Source organism: Oncorhynchus masou, chromosome 31, assembly GCF_036934945.1.
Source record: "Oncorhynchus masou masou isolate Uvic2021 chromosome 31, UVic_Omas_1.1, whole genome shotgun sequence".
Classification (NCBI taxonomy): domain Eukaryota; kingdom Metazoa; phylum Chordata; class Actinopteri; order Salmoniformes; family Salmonidae; genus Oncorhynchus; species Oncorhynchus masou.
In genome coordinates, this window is record NC_088242.1 from 84,487,715 (window position 1) to 84,514,813 (window position 27,099).

Consider the following 27,099-nt stretch of genomic DNA (forward strand, 5'->3'; position numbering starts at 1 on the left):
CAACAGCTTAATAAATAGTAGCCTACATTCTACAGTACATCACACAGATAACATAGATCAGACATTGAAGCATACACTTAAGTAGCAAACAGATACAGTATGTATGATAAGTGATTTATAACACAGTAGAGTGAATGAGAGTTCCAACATGATGTACTGCAAAGTGAATTTAATGAGTTTGGTCTCATAGATGACATTGATCAAACATAGTCTTTCCCAATTGAAGCACATACTAGCGTAGCAATCAGTGATACAGTAAGTATGATATGTGATTGATAACACTGTCAACTGAGTGAAGAGCTCCAACACAATGTGGGGTTGGTCGGTTCTCAGTTAGAAAACCCTGACATTGGGTGTTTTGATCTGAGAACAAGCCTGTGGGTTGAGGTTAGCAATACCACTGGAACTTTGTACATTGCTCAAGAGAATAATACTTGTTTGAGTCATTCCACTAAAAATGTTTGACACTAGGCAAGGACAAGCATGCAGTTGGCAAACCCTCATGGTCCAACTTCCTTTACTAGGCATACATCTGATAGAGCCAGACACCGTTGTATTTAATCAAAACTGCTGTCCTGACATTTACAGAGCAAGACATTTTTCTCATAGTTCAATGTACCGTACATTAGTTTTCATGTTTAACTATATGAAGCAGAAAGACAACTAAATGCCGTTTTCCCTTACTCCTGAATACCAGTTTTAAATTGAATAAGACCATCATTCACAATGACAAACAAAAAACAACACACACACACACACACACAGAGAGGGCAAAAGCAGCAAGAAATACAATTTAGGAATACTTCCTCCTGATAAAATTAGCATTCAAAGAATTGATGATAAAAAAGGTTATCAATAATTAAATGAAGAAAGCGTATGTTTAAAGAGCAGGTTTTTCCCTGATTTGTGCATTCATAAATACAGTTTGTGTGTGCTGTGTTGAGGCACCATCTTGCTGCTCTCTCCTTGTACACGGCTAGAAACACCGGGTATTCTTGCCTTTGCTCCGCCCCGCTGACGACAGACAACCACTGGTCTTGGGACGTCGTGAAGACATTACTTATTCGGATGCTGCTCAAAGAAAACAAAAAGATGGAAACAACAATTTGTGTGGTAAGGATAGTCGAGGGCAATGGGATGTTCAGTGGATGTACTATGGATGTGTTTGGGACAAAATATTCCAGTGATTGTCATCACTGAACAGGTCCCATTTGTCTGGATTTGACAGAGCTACCCTACTTCGCAATAGCCAGAACTCAGTGGTTCTTGGTGCTAGGCTATCTGAGGTTAGAGACTTGTTTTCAGGGAGTATGCTATGAGCAGGCAGAGTGTAGTGTATTGTGCAGTAGTGTACATACCGCAGCGTTCAGGGCTTGTTCCAGGTCCTCAATGATGTCCTGCTCGTCCTCCAGCCCCACAGACAGACGTATCAGTGTGTCACTGATCCCTAGGGCAGCCCTATCACTCTCTGGAACAGACGCATGGGTCATTATCGCCCTGAGAGGGAAAGAAAAGGGAAATCGCTAGATATGAACAAATAATAATTATATTGGCACTGTTTAAACAGTTGGTTTCAAAACTTAGATAGATAAAATATTTATTCTTGACCACTGCCTCCCCCGTGTGGCATTATTGTTCAAAAGTGAGGCAATCAAAGTACTTTATATTTCGATATTACAAGTACATTTTTGGGTCAGCTGACAACATTTTGAATCTCGATATCATAGCAATTACAATATTACGATTGTTGATGATATGTAGGAATACTTACGGATGCTCTGCCAAACTTTCATAACCGCCAAGGCTTTCGGCAAGTGCGAACAACTGAAATAAAGAACAGCACAAAATGTTATTACTGTGTCCATCTGTGAATGAATTCACAACACATACTGTAGTAAAATACAATGATGACTCATACTATAGAGCCGAATCATGCAGTTTCTTTTCCCACTGTTCTTTCCACCATAGTTCCGACAACTACGGTGTACACAGCGTAACCAGACAAGTCCAGTAGAGATCGTCTTCACATTATATTGTGAATCAGAAGTGAGCGTCTCAATTCTGTAATCACCTTGAGGCTGCTGAGGAAGGTGGTGGCATTCTCCAGTTTTCCCTTTATGTAAAAGGTGATCATCCCTGGGCAGCCTGTGCACTGTCTCTTCATCAGCTCGTGCTGGGGGTGGGAGGGTAAACCTACAGAGTGAAGGGGGAATAAGAGGAAAACCAGTCGACTGTTAAATCCTTTAACCACCAGGTGCGGTCGACTCAAGCGCAGAGAATAAGAGAGTAGCTGGAGAGGCCATGTGCTGTGTTTAACTATACATGTGCTTTTACTGGCCCAGAGAATTACCAAAGTGAATGCATTGTCCAAATTTTTGTTACATCACCTATTTGCCCAGAAAGCAGGTCATGTTAAAGGAAAGGGGGGAAACCTAGTCAGTTGTACAAAATTCATTCAACTGAAATGTGTCTTCCGCACTTAACCAAACTCCACTGATTCAGTTAAAACATGCGTGTTATGCAATATACAGAAGTACGACAGTTTGACAACCACAGAGAACCCCCCCCCCCCCCCCCCCCGTCACCTGGAAAGATGACTCTGTCTACCCTGGGGTCAGCTTCCAGGAACCTGGCCACCGCCAGGGCATTCTTGAAGTGCTGCCTCATGCGCAGGTGCAGGGTCTTCAGGCCACGGTTACACAGGTAGCAGTCAAAGGGGGACGGTACGGCTCCCAGGGCTTGTCAGGGTACAGTAAGGAAGAACAATGCGTTACACAACAATCATCCCCTCAAACAAAGAATAAACAAGGGTAACACACAAAGCCTTCTTTATCAGTGGTTTAGAATTGGTGGAAAGCCCTGGCACCACGAGCATGTGTGGGTATTTTGATGGACAAAAGTAAGTCACAAAAATTTTGCAACTGCTTCACAGTGAAGTTCAAGTGCTTCAATCATAGGCAAAAAAATGTGGCGGGTGTGTCAGCTAAGCATGCATAGATTTTATCCAGTTGCCATTGATCCATCTTTCACCATTCTGAAGGAACTTCAGTCGGTCATACAGGTCCTCATTATTCACAGACACCAGGCCCATTACAACATCACTGTGACCTGTCAATCAAATAAGAGGTTTTTTTAAACTCCAATGTAAACTGATTTTATTTGTGTGGAAATTCTCTTCAGTCAACATCAATGAACAGACAGAATGAAACCTACCATTCATGTACTTAGTAGCTGAATACATGCAGATGTCTGCTCCTAGGTCCAAGGGGCGCTAAAAGAGCAAGAGAAATCAATGACACTGAACTGGTCTGTGAAGAGGAAATGACTGGATGTGTTAAACTCGAGAGCGTGAAATAAAGGAACACATCCATTTGAATTCAGTTCACTAAGGTTTTCATTTCCAACGGTCCCTGGGCTGACCAACAATCTAGTTACATAACCAACAACGCATACAGGGCAGGATAAGACTTGTTAATACCTGGAAGTAGGCTGACATAAAAGTGTTGTCCACAACCACCACGGTATCCTTGTTGTGTTGGTGGACCACAGCTGAACAGGCCTGGATATCCACCACCTTCATGGTAGGATTGGTGGGAGTCTCAAGCCATACTAACTACATGAAGATAGAAAATAAAAGAGAAATCCTTCAGAATTTCATGAACAAATTAGTTTGAGTGGAAGGTAATACAGTATACAGTGGGGCAAAAAAGTATTTAGTCAGCCACCAATTGGGCAAGTTCCCACTTAAAAAGATGAGGCCTGTAATTTGCATCATAGGTACACTTCAACTATGAATGAAAAAAATGGAGGGGGAAAAAAAATCCAGAAAATCACATTGTAGGATTTTTTATGAATTTATTTGCAAATTATGGTGGAAAATAAGTACTTGGTCACCTACAAACAAGCAAGATTTCTGGCTCTCACAGACCTGTAACTTCTTCTTTAAGAGGCTCCTCTGTCCTCCACTTGTTACCGGTATTAATGGCACCTGTTTGAACTTGTTATCAGTATAAAAGACACCTGTCCACAACCTCAAACAGTCACACTCCAAACTCCACTATGGCCAAGACCAAAGAGCTGTCAAAGGACACCAGAAACAAAATTGTAGACCTGCACCAGGCTGGGAAGACTGAATCTGCAATAGGTAGGCAGCTTGGTTTGAAGAATTTTTTTATTTTATTTCACCTTTATTTAACCAGGTAGGCAAGTTGAGAACAAGTTCTCATTTACGATTGCGACCTGGCCAGGATAAAGCAAAGCAGTTCGACACATACAACGACACAGAGTTACACATGGAGCAAAACAAACACAGTCAATAACACAGTATAAACAAGTCTATATACGATGTGAGCAAATGAGGTGAGATAAGGGAGAAAAGGCAAAAAAAGGCCATGGTGGCAAAGTAAATACAATATGGCAAGTAAAACACTGGAATGGTAGATTTGCAATGGAAGAATGTGCAAAGTAGAAATAAAAATAATGGGGTGCAAAGGAGCAAAATAAATCAATTAAATACAGCAGGGAAAGAGGTAGATGTTTGGGCTAAAATATAGGTGGGCTATGTACAGGTGCAGTAATCTGTGAGCTGCTCTGACAGTTGGTGCTTAAAGCTAGTGAGGGAGATAAGTGTTTCCAGTTTCAGTGCTTTTTGTAGTTCGTTCCAGTCATTGGCAGCAGAGAACTGGAAGGAGAGGCGGCCAAAGAAAGAATTGGTTTTGGGGGTGACTAGAGAGATATACCTGCTGGAGCGTGTGCTACAGGTGGGAGATGCTATGGTGACCAGCGAGCTGAGATAAGGGGGGACTTTACCTAGCAGGGTCTTGTAGATGACATGGAGCCAGTGGGTTTGGCGACGAGTATGAAGCGAGAGCGTACAGGTCGCAATGGTGGGTAGTATATGGGGCTTTGGTGACAAAACGGATTGCACTGTGATATACCCTACTCAACAAATTGGATGCAGTCTTGGAGGCTATTTTGTAAATGACATTGCCAAAGTCGAGGATTGATAGGATAGTCAGTTTTACAAGGGTATGTTTGGCAGCATGAGTGAAGGATGCTTTGTTGCGAAATAGGAAGCCAATTCTAGATTTAACTTTGGATTGGAGATATTTGATATGGGTCTGGAAGGAGAGTTTACAGTCTAACCAGACACCTAAGTATTTGTAGTTGTCCACGTATTCTAAGTCAGAGCCGTCCAGAGTAGTGATGTTGGACAGGCGGGCAGGTGCGGGTAGTGATCGGTTGAAGAGCATGGGTTTAGTTTTACTTGTATTTAAGAGCAATTGGAGGTCACGGAAGGAGAGTTGTATGGCATTGAAGCTTGCCTGGGGGGTTGTTAACACAGTGTCCAAAGAAGGGCCAGAAGTATACAGAATGGTGTCGTCTGCGTAGAGGTGGATCAGAGACTCACCAGCAGCAAGAGCGACCTCATTGATGTATACAGAGAAGAGAGTCGGTCCAAGAATTGAACCCTGTGGCACCCCCATAGAGACTGCCAGAGGTCCGGACAGCAGACCCTCCGATTTGACACACTGAACTCTATCAGAGAAGTAGTTGGTGAACCAGGCGAGGCAATCATTTGAGAAACCAAGGCTGTCGAGTCTGCCGATGAGGATGTGGTGATTGACAGAGTCGAAAGCCTTGGCCAGATCAATGAGCACGGCTGCAGAGTAATGTTTCTTATCGATGGCGGTTAAGATATCGTTTAGGACCTTGAGCGTGGCTGAGGTGCACCCATGACCAGCTCTGAAACCAGATTGCATAGCAGAGAAGGTATGGTGAGATTCTAAATGGTCGGTAATCTGTTTGTTGACTTGGATTTCGAAGACCTTAGAAAGGCATGGTAGGATAGATATAGGTCTGTAGCAGTTTGGGTCAAGAGTGTCCCCCCCCTTTGAAGAGGGGGATGACCGCAGCAGCTTTCCAATCTTTGGGAATCTCAGACGACACGAAAGAGAGGTTGACCGGGCTAGTAATAGGGGTGGCAACAATTTCAGCAGATAATTCCAGATTGTCTAGCCTGGCTGATTTGTAGGGTTCCAGATTTTGCAGCTCTTTCAGAACATCAGTTGAACGGATTTGGGAGAAGGAGAAATGGGGAAGGCTTGGGCGAGTTGCTGTGGGGGGTGCAGTGCTATTGACCGGGGTAGGAGTAGCCAGGTGGAAAGCATGTCCAGCCGTAGAAAAATGCTTATTGAAATTCTCAATTATGGTGGATTTATCAGTGGTGACAGTGTATATATATAGGACAAGACGAGGACAAGAGCCGTCTGAACTGCTATGCCATCATGGATTAATGATGATCACCTGTGGGAGCAATTATTAGGAAATGGAAGACCTACAAGACCACTGATAATCTCCCTCGATCTGGGGCTCCACGCAAGATCTCACCCCATGGGGTCAAAATGATCACAAGAACGGTGAGCAAAAATCCCAGAACCACACGGAGGGACCTAGTGAATGACCTGCAGAGAGCTGGGAGCAAAGTAACAAAGCCTACCATCAGTAACACACTACGCCGCCAGGGACTCAAATCCTGCAGTGCCAGATGTGTTCCCCTGCTTAAGCCAGTACATGTCCAGGCACGTCTGAAGTTTGCTAGAGAGCATTTGGATGATCCAGAAGAAGATTGGGAGAATGTCATATGGATCCCAAACACACTGCCCGGGCAACGAAGGAGTGGCTTCATAAGAAGCATTTCAAGGTCCTGGAGTGGCCTAGCCAGTCTCCAGATCTCAACCCCATAGAAAATCTTTGGAGGGAGTTGAAAGTCCGTGTTGCCCAGCAACAGCCCCAAACATCACTGCTCTAGAGGAGATCTGCATGGAGGAATGGGCCAAAATACCAGCAACAGTGTGTGAAAACCTTGACGACTTACAGAAAACATTTGACCTCTGTCATTGCCAACAAAGGGTATATAACAAAGTATTGAGGTAAACTTTTGTTATTGACCAAATACTTATTTTCCACCATAATTTGCAAATCATTTCATTAAAAATCCTACAATGTGATTTTCTGGATTTTTTTTCTCATTTTGTCTGTCATAGTTGAAGTGTACCTATGATGAAAATTACAGGCCTCTCATCTTTTTAAGTAGAGAACTTGCACAATTGGTGGCTGACTAAATACCTTTTTGCCCCACTGTATATCAATCATATACAGTATCTAGCCTTGTAGTAGCAGGTGTCATTTGAGTTTCATAGTTTTGGCTCCTAATCAAAAAAGTACATCTATAAGATCTAGGTATTAAGCTATGGCCATGTATGGACAGGAGAGAAAAATCACAGTGAAGTTTCTCCTTGATGATGCCATGACTAATGGAAAAGCTCAGGGTGGAGCACTTAACATGAAGAACAAAAGCGAAATGCTAGTGCTGAATGACATCTATTCTCACACCAACAGCCTGGAAACCTGAAACCTGGGTTCTTTCAAACTTGAGATTAAGGTGAAAATAAATCAATAGAATAAGGTAACTAAGCAGACTTAGAATTCCACTTACCTTTGTGTTTGGCTTAAGAACAGCCTGGAGCAACTCGATTTTGGTACAATCAGCAAAGGAGACATCCAAGCCAAATTCTGTAGCAATATTCCGGAAGTAACGATTGGTGCCTGTAGAGAAAAAGGAATCATGTATTACCATTTCATGGTAATGGCTGTATGCATCAAACCATACTTACAGATACAGTTGAAGTCGGAAGTTTGCATACACCTTAGCCAAATACATTTAAACAATCCCTGACATTTAATCCTAGTAAAACTTCCCTGTCTTCGATCAGTTAGGGTCACCACTTTATTTTAAGAATGTGAAATGTCAGAATAATAGCATAGAGTGATTTATTTCAGCTTTTATTTCTTTCATCACATTCCCAGTGGGTCAGAAGTTTAAATACACTCAATTGGTATTTGGTTGCCTTGCCTTTAAATTGTTTAACTTGGGTCAAACATTTTGGGTAGCCTTCCACAAGCTTCCTACAATAAATTGGGTGAATTTTGTCCCATTCCTCCTGACAGAGCTGGTGTAACTGAGTCAGGTTTGTAGGCCTCCTTGCTCACACACGCTTTTTCAGTTCTGCCAACAAATATTCTATAGGATTGAGGTTAGGGCTTTGCGATGGCCACTCCAAAACCTTGACTTTGTTGTCCTTAAGCCATTTTGCCACAACTTTGGAAATATGCTTGGGGTCATTGTCCATTTGGAAGACCCATTTGCGACCAAGCTTTAACTTCCTGAATGATGTTTTGAGATGTTACTTCAATATATTCACATAGTTTTCCTTCCTCATGAAGCCATCCATTTTGTGAAGTGCACCAGTCTCTCCTGCAGCAAAGCACCCCCACAACATGATGCTGCCACCCCCATGCTTCACGGTTGGTATGGTGTTCTTCAGCTTGCAAGCCTCACCCTTTCCACTCCAAACATAACGATGGTCATTATGGCCAAACAGTTCCATTTCATCAGACCAGAGGACATTTCTCCAAAAAGTACGATCTTTGTCCCATGTGCAGTTGCAAACTGTAGTCTGGCTTTTTTATGGCGGTTTTGGAACAGTGGCTTCTTCCTTGCTGAGCAGCCTTTCAGGTTATGTTGATATAGGACCCGTTTTACTGTGGATATAGATACTTTTGTACCCGTTTCCTCCTGTATCTTCACAAGGTCCTTTGCTGTTGTTCTAGGATTGAGTTGCACTTTTCGCACCAACGTACTTTCATCTCTAGGAGAAAGAACGCATCTCCTTCCCGAGCGGTATGACGGCTGCGTGGTCCCATGGTGTTTATACTTGCATACTATTGTTTGTACAGATGAACGTGGTACCTTCAGGCATTTGGAAATTGCTCCCAAGGATGAACCAGACTTTTAGAGGTCTACAAAAAAAAAAAAGTTTCTCTGAAGTCTTGGCTGATTTATTTTTATTTTCTCATGATGTCAAGCAAAGAGGCACTGAGTTTGAAGGTAGGCCTTGAAATACATGCATATGTACACCTTCAATTGACACAAATGATGTCAATTAGCCTATCAGAAGCTTCTAACGACATTACATAATTTTCTGGAATTTTCCAAGCTGTTTAAAGGCACAGTCAACTGAGTGTATGTAAACTTCTGACCCACCGGAATTGTGATACAGTGAATTAGAAGTTAAATAATCTGTCTGTAAACAATTGTTGGAAAAATTACTTGTGTCACGCACAAAGTAGATGTCCTAACCAACTTGCCAAAACTATAGTTTGTTAACAAGAAATGTGTAGAGTGGTTGAAAAACAAGTTTTAATGACTCCAACCTAAGTGTATGTAAACTTCCGACTTCAACTGTATGTGTGTACTCTTTCACTGGCAACATTTGTCTACCTTTTGGTAGTTCTCCAGACATTTTTACAGACACTTTGGGCCATGTCTTACCTCCATATACATCACTCATGCAGACAACGCCATCTCCAGCTTTCAGCATGTGAGTGATGGTCATAGTCGCAGCCAGCCCGGAAGCAAGAGCAAAACCTACAGAAAATTCCCAGTTAAGAATACATTCTCTTCAAGTTGTAAAGTCTCGTTAAATGTATAGCAGTATTTTCTACCTGTAAGCTATAGGCCTACATTCTCTAACTTGTTATATTTTATTAGATACAAATTCATGAGGTAGGTGTCAGACATGAACACTTACAATACTTTGCTCCATCCAAAGCAGCAACAGCTTTTTCCAGACAGTTTCTAGTAGGGTTTCCACTCCGACTGTACTCAAAACCCTGATGAAGACAACATTCCACATTCAGAGAGCCCACATTTACCACATCTTTCATAAATAAACAGATGCTGATACTGCCGATCAGCTGGCTATTAATAAATCTACATCTGGCAATTCGTTAAATGTAATGCCAATCCTTAAAAAACTTTCAGTATTCATCAAAAAAAGGTAATTTCCCATAACTGTAAGACAGTGCAACCAACAGTCTGACTTGTGAATAAGTGCAAAATGAGCCAAGCTCGTTCTGGCCAGGAAAAGATGCTACAAAAGACAGTACATTGCTACTACAGTATGTCATACAAATTAATATTTAATTAACCCTGAAAATTCGTTTAACCTGACCGGTTCAGTATATCGTCCAGACCGGTATGACACCCCATGCTGAACGAACGCCTCTCGATACCAGACACCTTGGTTATTGCTGGCCTTGGCTACTGTTAAACTAGCCCTATATATGTCGTACGGCGTCCTATATAGGGTTACTGCTAGACATGAACTATCTAGACACAGTACACAGGGAAAAAAATATTGCTGGATATACAATGATTATAGCTACTATCATTTCAGGTCATAATAAACATTCAAAACATTTCAGATTTGTCCCGCAGGTAACTCATACTACAGTTCCCCTACGGTCTTTACGTTAGCCTAATGGTATACATTAGGTAACTTACAGCATGATCTCCAGGTCCATACTGCTTGAACGTGGTGGACAGGGAAATAGGTGGTACCACCGCCATAGATTTCCATTGCTCAGGTTCCTGACCAACGTGAATCGCCTCTGTTGCGAAAGATTTGAACTGCACACGGAACCCGGCAGGCAAGTCGTTCTGTTGGTGTTTTGAAGCCATGATACAAGTCAGGTTACCTGAGAGTAATTTACAGGATGTGTATGTTTCACCGTTGAATAATCTAAATGGAAACTGAACTGTGAATAAGCGGCGACGGGTAATACCCTTATAATGTCTAGCCCAATCACAGCCTCTCTATAAGGGGAGGATACCACCGATTGGTGTTTCAAAAGGGGAGTCCCGTACCACGTCACCCGTATTTGCACGTGGCTTATTTGATTTTGTTGCTGGCAGGATTTTAAAAATGTATTTTTTTATTAACACATATCAACAAACAAGAGGAATAGTCACATGTTAACAAGCATACAAACTATTTACATTGCCAGGAATCCTAAACAAACAAATCATATTCATTAATAATACAAGTTTTAATTGTCTTTTTGTTTTTAATTTTAGTTAAATTGGTGCCATATTGTTTAAACTAATTTATAAAGTGAAAAAAGTTAGGTTTTGAATTAGACCATTTGCATTTGTGAATATGAAATTTACCTAGTATTATTAGCAGTTGAATTAAATATACTACATCTGTATCTATGTCAGAATTTCTGAAATAAATCATTATATCAAAACCATTAAATAGTACAACCGTCCTATTTTTTTGTAACAAAATTCTGTTATGTCAATCCAAAATATTCTACTATAATTACAGGCAAAAAACAAATGCAAAATGGTCTCCTTCTCCATTCCACAGAAATAACAGTTATATTCAATATTCAGCTTGAATCTTTCCAAAACATGTTTCACAGGATAAATTATATGTAACATTTTAAATTAAACTTCCTTTACTTTGTTACTGATACAATATTTGTTCGCAATTTTCCATGCTTTCCCCCATTGTATATCACCATAGATATTTGACCAAAATAATCTTGCTGAGGGAATTGTAGTAATAAACAGTTACAACTAGGGTGTGATACCAGAACAGTGAGAATCTATACATCGACAGAGGGTGGACTCCAAGAAGCGCCAAGAGACTAGGACTAGTCTGAGCAAGTGCTGAAACACCTTGAAAATTCTAACTAGCAGTGCACTACATCCAGAGAACCTGCAACATTTCGCTCCTCCTCCGGGACTATTGCCCTGCAAAATGTCCTTCACTCTTGCTGTGATGTTCTCGTCAGATTTTTCTGCTATTCCATAAATTTGAAGATTCCATCTCCGACTATACCGGTCATTCTCATTTACCTTTGACTACATTTCAGTGAGTTTCTTCTCCTGCTTTGCAACCTGAATTTTCAATGTTGCGTTCTGCTGCTTCAGAGTTCTTACTTCCTCAGCATTGAAATCAATCGATTTCTTCAGGTTAACAATAGTGAGTGTTCTTTTTCATCAAATGCACGATGTCATCTGCGCTCTCTTTGATTTTAGCCGTGAGGATGCGGACGATGTTGTCCTGTAGCTGGCTCATTGATGGTTCACTTCTCAGCTTCTTTGGAAATTGCTCCTTGGTTGGGGTATTCGGGTATGAGTCGCATTCACCCCCTTTTTTACACTACAAGCATACGAGTGAGTTGCAACAATGCCTCTTTTCTCCTTGGAATTTTCAACATCCATTATCTCAGCAACAGTTTGGTCATGTCCTGATTGTATGCTACTAGCTATGAAGATGTATATATAAAAAAATGCAACTGCAGTCTAAAACTATAAACTTTGTGAGAAAACCCTAAAATTGTTCCTCAACTAGAAATGTTACACCCTCTCATGTCGCCATCTTGAGCGCCCCCGCTGGCAGGATTTTCTCTCGCCACGCCAACATTACGTACAATTTATGTAGTTTGTTCATAGTCTAAAATTTACACCACCAGTTGTGTGTATTGAAGACAGTTGTGTGTATTTTTTTCCACATACATATTTTCAGTTGAATGTAAAACACGAGAAATAGAAACAGGAGAGTTATTATAACACATTTGTATGTTTGTCTTAGTACATAAAAAGCAAAATATTGCAAAAAAAAAGAACAACAATGACACTCCCATTGATGCTATGAGGGAGAGTCGAGATGTTGCTGTGATAAAAATAAATGTTTCTCTATCACACAACTATTTCCACTCCTGTGACACAGGGGGAGACAGTGTGCTATGTTGTTCAGTTCCTGTGTTAGTCAAGACAGTTTGACTATAAAAAGTAACATTTCGAAATGTGTAGATCCACAGTCCTTCTAGTATCTGTGCCATTGTAGCGTCTGTGACAGCAAGGGCAGCGCTATTGAGGCAATCTCCATTTTGAAGTAGCCCTTAATGTTTGTCACAGTTATTTTGTTGTTGAATGGTAAAGAAGGCAATCTATCCAAGTAAGCATAGACAGGTTTTAATTGATATTGATTGAAAATCAAACAAAAAGGCAATGCAATTGGTTAAACAGATTAAAATAGCTAAGGAATCCAAAGGTAAATCCAGAACAGAAAACCAATATAAGCAGTATTTAGATTTGAAATCTGTATCTCGGTGTCTAGGTGTCTTCCAAGCAGGTATCTATCACCTTTTCTAATTAGCCCATTCATAGACACTAACTACCTTTAGCTCTATTCATGAAGGTATCTTCTAACCAGGGCATAGCCAGAATAGATTCTGAACCTACACTTGCTTACAGCTACACTGGGATAGGATAGGCTTCCACATGTGTTTGAGCACGCTAGATGGCTAGATAGCACAGGGGGTCACCTCTGACTTCCATTTGTCTTCTGTAAACAAGTGCTGTAACATGGAGATATGACCGTGTCGGAACCCTAACCCTATAAAGGCATGCAGTAATTTAACCTTTTAATTTGTAATTCTTGTTCTTGCTAATAAGAAAAATATGTTCCTTAGGTTTCCAAAACCGTACTGCAAGGCATGTTATTGTTCAGACCGAACTACTACACAAGAAGATTGAAATACTGCTAGTTATTTAGCAGTTATTCAGTCATGTCAGTGTAACAGTTGGGCTAATGGGACAATTCTGAGTACAACGCCCGATTGAGGTACATTTTCTGAGCCATATCTCCTGCAGGCGCTGTAGTTTCTTAATCTAAACAGGAAGTCTGTCTGACCTGATCTGTGCTATGCAATGAGATATGACAATCGACTCAATCCAAGTGTTGTAACTATTTACTTTATGAATAATGCTAGAATTTGACTTGTAGTACAACTTGAGAACTTATTGTAGCCTAAATGAGCATACTAGTAGCCAATCAGTTAACCCACTGTTTCCTGGGTACCGAACACTTGGAGGTCGATTATGGCAGCCTCCACACCTCTCTGATTTAGAGTGGTTGGGCTAAATGCAGAAGACACATTTCAGTTGAATGCATTCAGTTGTAACACTGACTAGGTATCCCCCTTTCCTTTACCATTTAATTAGTAATTGTAACATCATTGATTGTAGGCGTGTACATTAGTAGCCAATCCATTTAATGAGAAGTAACATTGTAGCTATTGGGTTGTAATATCCCCTAATGTAACACCAGAGAATGTAACAACCAATCATGTATATTAACTTAACACCCCCTGGTAAATGTAGCTGAGGAACAATCAACTCCGTTTTCTTAAATGGAGGCGGAGTTGACTTTTGATAACTATTCGCGTGATATGCTTGCAACAACATTGAGTCACCATCAGTCGATAATTGTAAAAATGAATCTGTTTACATAGTATGTCCAAGGCCGCTACGTTGAGCAACACAAAATAGGAACAAGTCGGTGGTTGTATTCGATAAAAGTATTTATTAAAAGTATGAATTCAGCACCCCATGGAAGGACCGCGGTTGTACAGGACAAACATATGTACACATTTTTTTTAGAATAGCATTTGTTAGAATATATATATATATATTTTTACAAGTATTGACTAATGATGACTCAATGTTGTTGTTAGCAAATCACGTGACCAGTTATCGAAACTCAACTCCGCCCGAGATACGCCTCAATAGAGAACGGTGTGGAGCACAGTTGAGCGTTCCTCAACTACATATACTGTAACCTTTGCAAACTCTCGCGATACTACTGGCAAAAGATGGCAGATGAATCTTCCGTACTAGTCAAATGATGCACTCTATAGGAGCCGCTAATATAGGGACAGTTTCGGTTATGAGAAAAGGGGACATAGTTGTAGTTACTTAGTTATTGCGGAGTATTTGTTACCCTTTTTAAATTGCATTCTTCTTTCCTTTTATTCGTTGAATAATATAGGATTTTCATGTTGTGCAATTTACAGGTTTTGGGTGATCTAGACTACCACTGGCATTTTTGCCAGAGAAATACATATATTTGCACAGAGGGTCATCGTCAACGGCACCCTCTCCTCCGCTGTCAATTGTTTAGAAAATGACAGGAGAAAAGATCCGCTCCCTCCGCAAGGATCATAAACCGAGCAAAGAAGAGGATTTACTGGAACCGGACGAAGAGGCTGCAACTGGGACATTTACTTCAACTAAGACAAATAAGGGCAAAGCAAGTAAAATCTTTAGCAATCACAAGTTGGTTAAATCTCCATCGACACAGCAGCAACATCAGAATCAGCAATCGCAGATAAATGCAAACACTAACACATTGTCAACCGCCGACGTTATCGAGGATAACAACAAAAACCCTGTAATCGGAACCGGTGAAGACTTTCCAGTCCATGAATGTGTATTCAAAGGGGATGTCCGAAGCTTATCCTCGCTCATTCGAACTCAGAATATTGCTCAGAAAGATCTCCATGGTAAGAATCGTATGGCTCCCTATCTATGTTCCAAACTAGCCTATTTGACCCAGGCAATACCGGTACCGTGGGCATTTATCGTTTCATCTTATTTTCAGCTGACTAAATTATAAATTTAAACACGCTTTGTAGACGAGTGTCTTCCAAGCTTGGTTTTCATCATTTATTTTTGGGGTGGTTGACATTGCTCTACCATTTCCCTCAGGCCAACACCTTGGGATGATCATTTTCCAAATGCCCAACGCTGCAGGGCAAGGCCTACCCAGCTCAGCTCGTAGTTGTTCTTATTGGAAATTGTTCTTAAGGAATGGATAGGTGAGGACAACAACAACCTATACAATGTGTAGTGTTTTTATTTAGGCTATGGAAGCTATGGGAATTCCTCTAGTGCTGATATTCAATTTGGCCTACTGTGGTAGTGTCAGTATGGTGAGTCTGTTGATTATATTTTGGACCATATCCATTTGAGCATGACCAGGAACTTGATCAGTCTCCACTGTTTACTTGCAGCACATTTTAGGTGATGCAGGCTGCAATAGGGCTGGTTCTACATCCCCTTGTGCATGGCAAGGCTATCCCAGTTCAAGTGGACTGGTCCATGTTGACCTCCCATACTGCATTGTTTCACATTGTTTATTAAAGGTGTATAAGATTATTATTCCAGAATCTCTAAACCAACCTGAAGTTATGCGGTGTCTGAAAATAAGCAGACTGAGACTGAGGTATCTGCCAGTCCCGGACACTCCCCTTTCTCATCTGAGAACCTCAGCTGGGCCTAGGCCCTCTATGAAGTCACATCAGGGCTACTGGGAGGCCTGTTATACTCTAGATGCCTACCATGTGGCCACCCTGTCTACTGGAAGAAGCTATGGGGATGGGTTTTTAGCTTTCTCAGTAGGATTCTACTTGTGCATATTCAGACCTTTGCTCATGCTGTCAGTGTTTGTGGCTTTTCTTCATTAGTTTACTACAGAAGGGTACTTTTTGTCTGTACATGTTCATTTCTTTGGTGTAGGCTATGTGGGGACCTTTAAGTGTACAGTATTATAATATTATAAGTTTAACTGCCTTTTTTAAAACAGGTGCAATTTGTGCCTGTCTACACTATATTCTCTGAGACTGACCACACACACACATACATACACTATCCTTCTTCTATATGATTAAGGTTGCATTTAAACAGGCAGCCCAATTCTGATCTGTAATATAATTGGTCTTTTGACCAGTCACATTAGATCTTTTCAAATCCAATCTTTTTCAGAGCTGATCTGATTGATCAAAAGACTAATTAGTGAAAAAAATATCAGAATTTGTCTGGCTGTGTAAATGCAGCCTTAGTGGATTACTGCTTTACCAAATACAGCAGTTTTTCCAAGGTTCAATTACATATTGGTTAGGCTAAGTATATAATGGGCATGGGAATTGATATGATATTTTGAGTGTCTGTTTGCAGGCCTATCTGTAACACACAGTCTAAACTGGTGGAGAATGGCTCATAATAATGCCCGGAACAGAGCAAATGGAATGGCATCGAACACCTGGAAACCATGTTTGATCTATTTGATACTATTCCACTGATTCCGCTCCAGTCATTACCACAAGGCTGTTCTCCCCAATTAAGGTGCCACCAACCTCCTGTAGTCTTAAACTGTATTTTTCTTTGTCCTCTTCAGGAAACACACCCCTACACCTCGCTGTCATGATGGGTCACAAAGGTGAGTAGTGCACAGGTTCCATTAGGGTGTGTGTGTATGGTGAGTGTCTGTTGTCTGGCATGAAGGCCTAGGTTTCTGACGTGTGTGTTTGTCTGGTCCTGAATCCCTTTGTGGAGGGTAAAATGCTATAGACGTTTGCCACCAATCGCAGATCTCAGAGTCAAACCACAAAAGGCAGGATGCTCATGCATTTCTAAACAGGAGCTTATGGATTTATAACTGACCAAAATAGGTTTTCACTGACAACCCCTTTTTAATGGACTTTCCTTCAGACTAAAACCTCTAAAGTGGACTCTGTGCTAGAACGGACTGTCTTGACAATAGTGAAGATTGCATAATTTCTATTGAATCTAAGGCTGCACAAAAGAGGCTATGCATTGCTCCTTATCTATGATTGAGATGGATACATGTTGGACAGTTGGCCCACACATACCCTGACAGATGGAGCTTGGCAGTGAGGATGATTAGCAGTACAAGTGACTAGAGATTTTTATTTCCTAAATTGAATCTGCCATGACTGCCATGCATCCTTGCAGATCATTAATGTCAGTGATCATCTCTCTGGATCAAGGAAGATAAAGTGATTTTGTTCGAAGTTAGATTGTACAAAGCTAGCTAATCTCATCCCAGAATGATCCAGGCAGAGACCATATCCTAGCTCCTCAGTTTTTGGTTGTTGCATATTACTGAATTTACATAGCTTTGTTTATGTATTTTCACAGTGGGATAATGTATAGCCTGTGTGGGTAGTTTGAGGACAAAGTAGAGCGATCACGACTGCTATTAAGGTTTTGTAGAACACTTCAGTACGTTGGTCTTTTTGTGCTGTGTTAAGTTGTATTGGCTTTACTTGAAACATGCTTCTGCGTAAAATATTCATGCAATGCCCCTTTTGTGACGAGATGCCTACATTTCATTTCACTGGGAGACTACAGTACATGCTATTAAAAGATTTATGCATTTTTTAGGGGGCTTTCAGTGAACTATCCAGGCGTATGTTCCTTGTGTGCCATTCACTGCTTGTTTGTCAGATGTAAACACAACTGAATTGAAACTACATGGAAATCTCATTTCTACTACATTTAGGTACCGTTTATCACTATTTTGCTTGCTACCCAACTGAGAGTGTAGTGGTTGAATTGATTGTAGTAATGTGTTAGCCTATCCCTAGCTTATGACCCCGCCCTATCCTCTAGAGATGTATTGGCTAGACAGGCGATAGCAGCAACATGAGCTCATATTGTGGGTGTGGTCCTCCCTATTGGGATTTCTGTTTGGAAGGAGACACTGTACTGCTTTTTGTGTCCGCTAGTCTCTATAACATACAGTAAAGCAGTGGTTCCCAACCTTTGCTCTGCCCGGAGTACGCCTGAAATACCCCCTCATGTGCATTTTACCAGTAAGCCTATGGTCTCATGAGTCTTCTCAATTATCCCCTGTGGATAGGCCCCTAGGGGTCCTTGTACCCCTGTTTGGGAATCACTGCAGTAAAGGATGGCCTGTTTGTGATAAGGAACTGGATGTCGACACTTAGTTGTGACTAGGGGGCAGTATTTTCATTTTTGGAAAAAAATACGTTCCCGTAATAAACAGGATATTTTGTCAGGACAAGATGCTAGAATATGCATATAATTGACAGCTTAGAATAGAAAACACTCTAATATTTCCAAAACTGTAAAAATATTGTCTGAGTATAACAGAACTGATGTTGCAAGAGAAAGCCTGAGAAAAATCCAAACAGGAAGGGACTCTTATTTAGAAGGCTCTGCGTTCCTATGCGTCCCTATTTACATTTACATTTAAGTCATTTAGCAGACGCTCTTATCCAGAGCGACTTACAAATTGGTGAATTCACCTTCTGACATCCAGTGGAACAGCCACTTTACAATAGTGCATCTAAATCATTAAGGGGGGTGGTGAGAAGGATTACTTATCCTATCCTAGGTATTCCTTGAAGAGGTGGGGTTTCAGGTGTCTCCGGAAGGTGGTGATTGACTCCGCTGTCCTGGCGTCGTGAGGGAGTTTGTTCCACCATTGGGGGGCCAGAGCAGCGAACAGTTTTGACTGGGCTGAGCGGGAACTGTACTTCCTCAATGGTAGGGAGGCGAGCAGGCCAGAGGTGGATGAACGCAGTGCCCTTGCTTGGGTGTAGGGCCTGATCAGAGCCTGGAGGTACTGCGGTGCCGTTCCCTCACAGCTCCGTAGGCAAGCACCATGGTCTTGTAGCGGATGCGAGCTTCAACTGGAAGCCAGTGGAGAGAGCGGAGGAGCGGGGTGACGTGAGAGAACTTGGGAAGGTTGAACACCAGACGGGCTGCGGCGTTCTGGATGAGTTGTAGGGGTTTCATGGCACAGGCAGGGAGCCCAGCCAACAGCGAGTTGCAGTAATCCAGACGGGAGATGACAAGTGCCTGGATTAGGACCTGCGCCGCTTCCTGTGTGAGGCAGGGTCGTACTCTGCGGATGTTGTAGAGCATGAACCTACAGGAACGGGCCACCGCCATGATGTTGGTTGAGAACGACAGGGTGTTGTCCAGGATCACGCCAAGGTTCTTAGCGCTCTGGGAGGAGGACACAATGGAGTTGTCAACCGTGATGGCGAGATCATGGAACGGGCAGTCCTTCCCCGGGAGGAAGAGCAGCTCCGTCTTGCCGAGGTTCAGCTTGAGGTGGTGATCCGTCATCCACACTGATATGTCTGCCAGACATGCAGAGATGCGATTCGCCACCTGGTCATCAGAAGGGGGAAAGGAGAAGATTAATTGTGTGTCGCCTGCATAGCAATGATAGGAGAGACCATGTGAGGTTATGACAGAGCCAAGTGACTTGGTGTATAGCGAGAATAGGAGAGGGCCTAGAACAGAGCCCTGGGGGACACCAGTGGTGAGAGCGCGTGGCGAGGAGACAGATTCTCGCCACGCCACCTGGTAGGAGCGACCTGTCAGGTAGGACGCAATCCAAGCGTGGGCCGCGCCAGAGATGCCCAACTCGGAGAGGGTGGAGAGGAGGATCTGATGGTTCACAGTATCGAAGGCAGCCGATAGGTCTAGAAGGATGAGAGCAGAGGAGAGAGAGTTAGCTTTAGCAGTGCGGAGCGCCTCCGTGATACAGAGAAGAGCAGTCTCAGTTGAATGACTAGTCTTGAAACCTGACTGATTTGGATCAAGAAGGTCATTCTGAGAGAGATAGCGGGAGAGCTGGCCAAGGACGGCACGTTCAAGAGTTTTGGAGAGAAAAGAAAGCAGGGATACTGGTCTGTAGTTGTTGACATCGGAGGGATCGAGTGTAGGTTTTTTCAGAAGGGGTGCAACTCTCGCTCTCTTGAAGACGGAAGGGACGTAGCCAGCGGTCAGGGATGAGTTGATGAGCGAGGTGAGGTAAGGGAGAAGGTCTCCGGAAATGGTCTGGAGAAGAGAGGAGGGGATAGGGTCAAGCGGGCAGGTTGTTGGGCGGCCGGCCGTCACAAGAAGCGAGATTTCATCTGGAGAGAGAGGGGAGAAAGAGGTCAGAGCACAGGGTAGGGCAGTGTGAGCAGAAACAGCGGTGTCGTTTGACTTAGCAAACGAGGATCGGATGTCGTCGACCTTCTTTTCAAAATGGTTGACGAAGTCATCTGCAGAGAGGGAGGAGGGGGGGGGGGGGGGAGGAGGATTCAGGAGGGAGGAGAAGGTGGCAAAGAGCTTCCTAGGGTTAGAGGCAGATGCTTGGAATTTAGAGTGGTAGAAAGTGGCTTTAGCAGCAGAGACAGAGGAGGAAAATGTAGAGAGGAGGGAGTGAAAGGATGCCAGGTCCGCAGGGAGGCGAGTTTTCCTCCATTTCCACTCGGCTGCCCGGAGCTCTGTTCTGTGAGCTCGCAATGAGTCATCGAGCCACGGAGCGGGAGGGGAAGACCGAGCCGGCCTGGAGGATAGGGGACATAGAGAGTCAAAGGATGCAGAAAGGGAAGAGAGGAGGGTTGAGGAGGCAGAATCAGGAGAAAGGTTGGAGAAGGTATGAGCAGAGGGAAGAGATGATAGGATGGAAGAGGAGAGAGTAGCGGGGGAGAGAGAGCGAAGGTTGGGACGGCGCGATACCATCCGAGTAGGGGCAGTGTGGGAAGTGTTGGATGAGAGCGAGAGGGAAAAGGATACAAGGTAGTGGTCGGAGACTTGGAGGGGAGTTGCAATGAGGTTAGTGGAAGAACAGCATCTAGTAAAGATGAGGTCGAGCGTATTGCCTGCCTTGTGAGTAGGGGGGAAGGTGAGAGGGTGAGGTCAAAAGAGGAGAGGAGTGGAAAGAAGGAGGCAGAGAGGAATGAGTCAAAGGTAGACGTGGGGAGGTTAAAGTCGCCCAGGACTGTGAGAGGTGAGCCGTCCTCAGGAAAGGAGCTTATCAAGGCATCAAGCTCATTGATGAACTCTCCGAGGGAACCTGGAGGGCGATAAATGATAAGGATGTTAAGCTTGAAAGGGCTGGTAACTGTGACAGCATGGAATTCAAAGGAGGCGATAGATAGATGGGTAAGGGGAGAGAGAGAGAATGACCACTTGGGAGAGATGAGGATCCCGGTGCCACCACCCCGCTGACCAGAAGCTCTCGGGGTGTGCGAGAACACGTGGGCGGACGAAGAGAGAGCAGTAGGAGTAGCAGTGTTATCTGTGGTGATCCATGTTTCCGTCAGTGCCAGGAAGTCGAGGGACTGGAGGGAGGCATAGGCTGAGATGAACTCTGCCTTGTTGGCCGCAGATCGGCAGTTCCAGAGGCTACCGGAGACCAGGAACTCCACGTGGGTCGTGCGCGCTGGGACCACCAGATTAGGGTGGCCGCGGCCACGCGGTGTGGAGCGTTTGTATGGTCTGTGCAGAGAGGAGAGAACAGGGATAGATAGACACATAGTTGACAGGGTACAGAAGAGGCTACGCTAATGCAAAGGAGATTGGAATGACAAGTGGACTACACGTCTCGAATGTTCAGAAAGTTAAGCTTACGTAGCAAGAATCTTATTGACTAAAATGATTGAAATGATACAGTACTGCTGGAGTAGGCTAGCTGGTAGTGGCTGCGATGTTGACACTACACTAATCAAGTCGTTCCGTCGAGTGTAATAGTTTCTACAGTGCTGCTATTCGGGGGCTAGCTGGCTAGCTAGCAGGTTGATTGCGTTACGTTACCTTAAAAGAACGACAATAGCTGGCTAGCTAACCTAGAAAATCGCTCTAGGCTACACAATTGTCTTAGATACAAAGACGGCTATTGAGCAGTGAATGGGCTATCAACCAGATTACTTTTTATATGGCTTCCCTAATGTGTCTAGTGTCACAATACATAGTTTCAGGCTTTTATTTTGAAAAATGAGCCTGAACGTCAACATTGCGTCAGTGGTCAGCTGAAGTCTCTCATAGTGTTTTGTGCATAAAGGACAACGTTTGCCATGTTTCTGTCGATATTATGGAGCTAATTTGGAATATTTTTATCTGTTTTCGTGACTGCAATTTCCGGGCGATTTCTTAGCCAAACGGAGCTATTTTGCCTACAAAAATAATATTTTTTGGAAAAAGGAACATTTGCTATCTAACTGTGAGTCTCGTGAGTGAAAACATCCGAAGCTCATCAAAGGTAAACAATTTGATTGCTTTTCTGATTTCCGTGACCAAGTTACCTGCTGCTAGCTGGACAAAATGCTATGCTAGGCTATCAGTCTAGCTTTGGCTGTAAAGCATATTTTGAAAATCTGAGATGACAGGGTGATTAACAAAAGGCTAAGCTGTGTCTCAATATATTTCATTTGTGATTTTCATGAATAGGAATATTTATGTCTGTTGCGTTATGCTAATTAGTGTCAGATGATGACAACGGTCCCGTTCACGGGATGGGGTGTCACTAGAGGTTAATACATGGAGTGTGACCTCTCTTCTTCCTGCACTGTAGAATCATGATGAATACTAGTGAGAGTCCGTGGGAAGGACTTTAGGATACATGTTTGATACTGAAGATTGTGTAGTATGTCTGAAGAGTCAGATCTGTCATACAATCCCATGTCTGTACAGTTGCAGATCTGTTGCAGATGTTTAGATATCAGTATCTACAGTTCCTTTTTCTCCCCTCTCTACACCTCATAAAGCTACGGGCTGAATCCTGAATGCGGCATAATACTGGATGGGTTTGAGGATTCCACTATTTGGCATACAGCAACAGAACATCACTGAGCTGCGTATATATCTGTCAGTTGTTAGGGGTGGTGTTTGTTTGGCACCCTGTCCTGTTGTGTCTCCTGTCCAGTTGTGCTTTGCTTACCCAGAGAGACACAATGACAGGCCACCTGGCCATGTTCTGTTATAATCTCCACCCGGCACAGCCAGAAGAGGACTGGCCACCCCACAGCCTGGTTCCTCTCTAGGTTTCTTCCTAGGTTTTGGCCTTTCTAGGGAGTTTTTCCTAGCCACCGTGCTTCTACACCTGCATTGCTTGCTGTTTGGGGTTTTAGGCTGGGTTTCTGTACAGCACTTTGAGATATCAGCTGATGTACAACGGGCTATATAAATAAATTAGAGATTTGACCTCAAAAGGATTTGTGAGATCCAGGATAACGAGTTGCATGTTTGGTACCAAGGTACCAGGTTGAGCCTGTCGATAGCCAGTGAAATCTGACACGCAAGTGCATCATATCATAAGCACACTAAAATGGAACGTTTTCACAAAACAGAGAAAGGCCCTCGGTATCAGGAAGCAGTAAAGCTCAGTCTGTATTTAGAAGACTGATGAGAAAGCCCAAATATTAGTTAGGCTAATTTATTAAGAAGTGCAACCAATAAATGGTGCAACCTCACTCCTGTAAGAGATGATGGAGAGAAAGAAAGAACTACATAGGGGAGTGAATGAGCAAGCCATTTGGGGATGTGCCTGGCTCTAGTCTGAAATGGGCTGACATTTACAGCCCTGGGTGGTTCTGACAAGTGCCCCATCTGCAGCCAACGCACGTACTGAAGCGTGCGGCAATCAGATTATTACAACTCTTCCGCCCCGTCCTCTCCGCCCTCCTGTCACTGGTATGTTTTGGGCAGAGCCCCACTGCCTCTGTACGCACGCACTCTGCTGAACAGACCAGATTGTTGATGGAGACTGTCTTTTATCAATAGTTTCACAGCTGCTGTCTGTATATTTGATGGATTCGGACTGTAGAGGTAATCTGTTGCTAATTGGCTATCAATTATGTTTCGAGGCAGTATTTTGGTTTGATATGTATTAAAGTGAAATGTTCATGGTGTGTTGAAGTTCAATCAATGTACAGATAATGGACACACACTTCATTTGGAAAGAGCCAAGGACTACATCCTTTCTGGTAATTTTTGATTACAATACTGGGTGGGGTGAATATATGTTTACGTCATACATGCTTTTTGTTCACTAATAAATAGTAGCCTACAGCAAAGTGTGTTTCTAACTTGTTAACAATTTCTGCTAGTTAGTTTTTGCTACCATGTGGGTTTTTAGCTTGTTTGAACCTGCTAACTGAGTGTTAATTCACCATTTTAAAACATGTATCTTACAAAGGAGTTGTTTAATCTAACTGCTTAACTATTTATCTGCACATGGAGTTGTATTTGTTTTTTTTACTATTTTTTTTCCTAATCTTTAAAGGAAAATGCCACGGGCACTATCTGATGTGTGGTGACATTTCACTGCAGCTAATGTAGATGGAAAAGCTGTGTACATTTGCAAATACTGTGCCAAATCATATGTGAAGAATGCAACAAAGATGCAGAATCATCTGGTCAAGTGCATAAAGTTCCCTCAGCGTTCACAACAAGCAACCTCTGACAAAAGTCCGTCAACTTCTATTCGAGGTGAAAATGATGAAACGGACATCTTATCGATAACAACAGCTCATGGTCCTCCTGGAATCAGTGTTTTTTTTGACACAATGGAGGAACGTAGTCAGAGAAATGCTGATGAATGTCTTTCCCGATCTGTGTATGCACCTGGTTCACCTCTGATGCTCACAGGAAATGTGTATTGGAAGAGATTTCTGAATGTTCTTCGCCCAGCATACACCCCCCCAATCAGACATGCTTTATCTACTCATTTGCTAGATGCAGAATTCAAGTGAAGGTCAAGCAAATCATAGAGAAAGCAGACTGTATTGCTATCATCTCTGATGGGTGGTTGAATGTTCATGGGCAAGGAATAATTAACTACATCATCTCCACCCCTCAACCAGTATTCTACAAGAGCACAGACACAAGGGACAACAGACACACCGGTCTCTACATGGCAGATGAGCTGAAGGCAGTCATCAATTACCTTGGACCACAGAAGGTACTTGCACTGGTGACAGACAATGCTGCGAACATGAAGGCTGCTTGGTCTAAAGTGGAGGAGTCCTACCCTCACATCACACCCATTGGCTGTGATGCTCATGCTTTGAATCTGCTCCTCAAGGACATCATGGCACTGAAAACAATGGATACACTACAAGAGAGCCAAGGAAATGGTTTGGTATGTGAAGCTTCATCAAGTTATAACAGCAATCTACCTCACCAAGCAAAGTGAGAAGAATAAGAGCACCACATTGAAGCTGCCCAGCAACACCTGTTGGGGTGGTATTGTCATAGTGTTTGACAGTCTCCTGGAGGGGAAGGAGTCTTTCCAAGAAATGGCCATATCACAGTCTGCCGACATGGACAGCCCCATCAAGAGGATCCTCCTGGATTATGTATTTTGAGAGAGAGTGGTAAGCAGCCTGAAACTCCTGAAACCTATAGCAGTAGCCATTGCGCGTATTAAGGGAGGCCATGCCATCCGGTCTGATGTGCAGACTGTGCTTGCATATGTAAGAGAATAAATCCATTCTGCCCTGCCCACTTCACTGTTGCTCCAAGCAGAGGAAACTGCAGTTCTGAAATGCATCAAAAAGCATGAAGACTTCTGCCTGAAGCTCATTTACGTTGTAGCGTACATGCTGGACCTCCTTACCCTGTCTGGTGCAGAGCTCAACAAGGCCTATGGTGTCATCACTACCGTGTCTCGCCACCTTGGCCTGGATGAGGATAAGGTTCTTGGCAGTCTGGTGAAGTACACTTCCAAGCAAAGGCTTTGGAATGGAGATACAATATGGCAGTTGTGCCAACATATCTCATCAGCCACCTGCTGGAGGGGACTTTGTGGATCTGAAGCTCTTTCCCTGTTGCCTCCATCATCCTCCAAATCCCACCAACATCAGTTGACTCAGGGCGCAACTGGTCCATGTTTGGGAACACACACACCAAAGCACACAACAGGACCAAAAAAAAGCCGATACCGATTAATCAGCCGATTTCTTTTATTATTTTTTGTAATAATGACAATTACAACAATACTGAATGAACACTTATTTTAACTTAATATAATACATCAATAAAAAATCAATTTAGCCTCAAATAAATAATGAAACATGTTCAATTTGGTGTTGGAGAAGTTGAAGTGCAATATGTGCCATGTAAAAAAGCTAATGTTTGAGTTCCTTGCTCAGAACATGAGAACATATGAAAGTTGGTGGTTCCTTTTAACATGATACTTCAATATTCCAGGGTAAGAGGTTTTAGGTTGTAGTTAATATAGTATTTATAGGACTATTTCTCTCTATACCATTTGTATTTCATATACCTTTGACTATTGGATGTTCATATAGGCACTATAGTATTGCCAGAGTAACAGTATACCTGCAGTCCCTCTCCTCGCCCCAACCTGGGCTCGAACCAGGAACACATCGACAACAGCCACACTCGAATCAGTGTTATCCATCTCTCCACAAAAGCCGCGGTCCTTTCAGAGCAAGGGGAACAACCACTCCAAGTCTCAGAGTGAGTGACGTTTGAAATGCTATTAGCGAGCACCCCGCTAACTAGCTAGCCATTTCTCATCGGTTACACCAGCTATTAGGCTGATAGGCTTGAAGTCATAAACAGCGCTGTGCTTGCGAAGAGCTGCTGGCAAAAACGCACTAAAGTGCTGTTTGAATGAATGCTTACGAGCCTGCTGCTGCCTACCACCTCTCAGTCAGACTGCTCTATCAAATCATAGACTTAATTATAACATAACACACAGAAATACGAGCCTTTAGTCATTAATATGGTCGAATCCGGAAACTATCATTTTGAAAACA

General features: G+C 42.9%; 2 protein-coding genes across 6 annotated transcripts in view; one reads left to right on the forward strand and one right to left on the reverse strand.

Annotated features, from left to right (window-relative positions):
• LOC135524614 (ankyrin repeat domain-containing protein 13C) overlaps window positions 1-27,099 on the forward strand; it is an 80,186-nt gene that overhangs the window by 1,077 nt on the left and 52,010 nt on the right. For 2 of the 5 annotated variants that reach the window (XM_064952311.1, XM_064952312.1), the window contains exons 1-2: window positions 14,551-15,264; window positions 16,938-16,979. In XM_064952311.1, coding sequence (XP_064808383.1) covers window positions 14,886-15,264; window positions 16,938-16,979 — 421 coding nt within the window. In that variant the 5' untranslated portion in view covers window positions 14,551-14,885. Of the gene's footprint in view, window positions 1-1,094; window positions 1,114-11,628; window positions 11,787-14,550; window positions 15,265-16,937; window positions 16,980-27,099 lie in introns of those variants that run through there. The other 3 variants (XM_064952315.1, XM_064952314.1, XM_064952313.1) reach the window with 3 other exon arrangements.
• LOC135524616 (cystathionine gamma-lyase-like) lies at window positions 155-10,680 on the reverse strand. The gene is made up of 12 exons (XM_064952321.1): window positions 10,409-10,680; window positions 9,654-9,735; window positions 9,395-9,490; window positions 7,499-7,608; window positions 3,479-3,613; window positions 3,214-3,271; window positions 3,031-3,108; window positions 2,586-2,738; window positions 2,072-2,193; window positions 1,772-1,824; window positions 1,359-1,497; window positions 155-1,071 (listed from the first exon to the last, which is right to left on the reverse strand). Exons 1-12 carry the CDS (start codon window positions 10,583-10,585, stop codon window positions 1,057-1,059), a joined length of 1,218 nt encoding a protein of 405 aa, XP_064808393.1. The 5' UTR covers window positions 10,586-10,680; the 3' UTR covers window positions 155-1,056.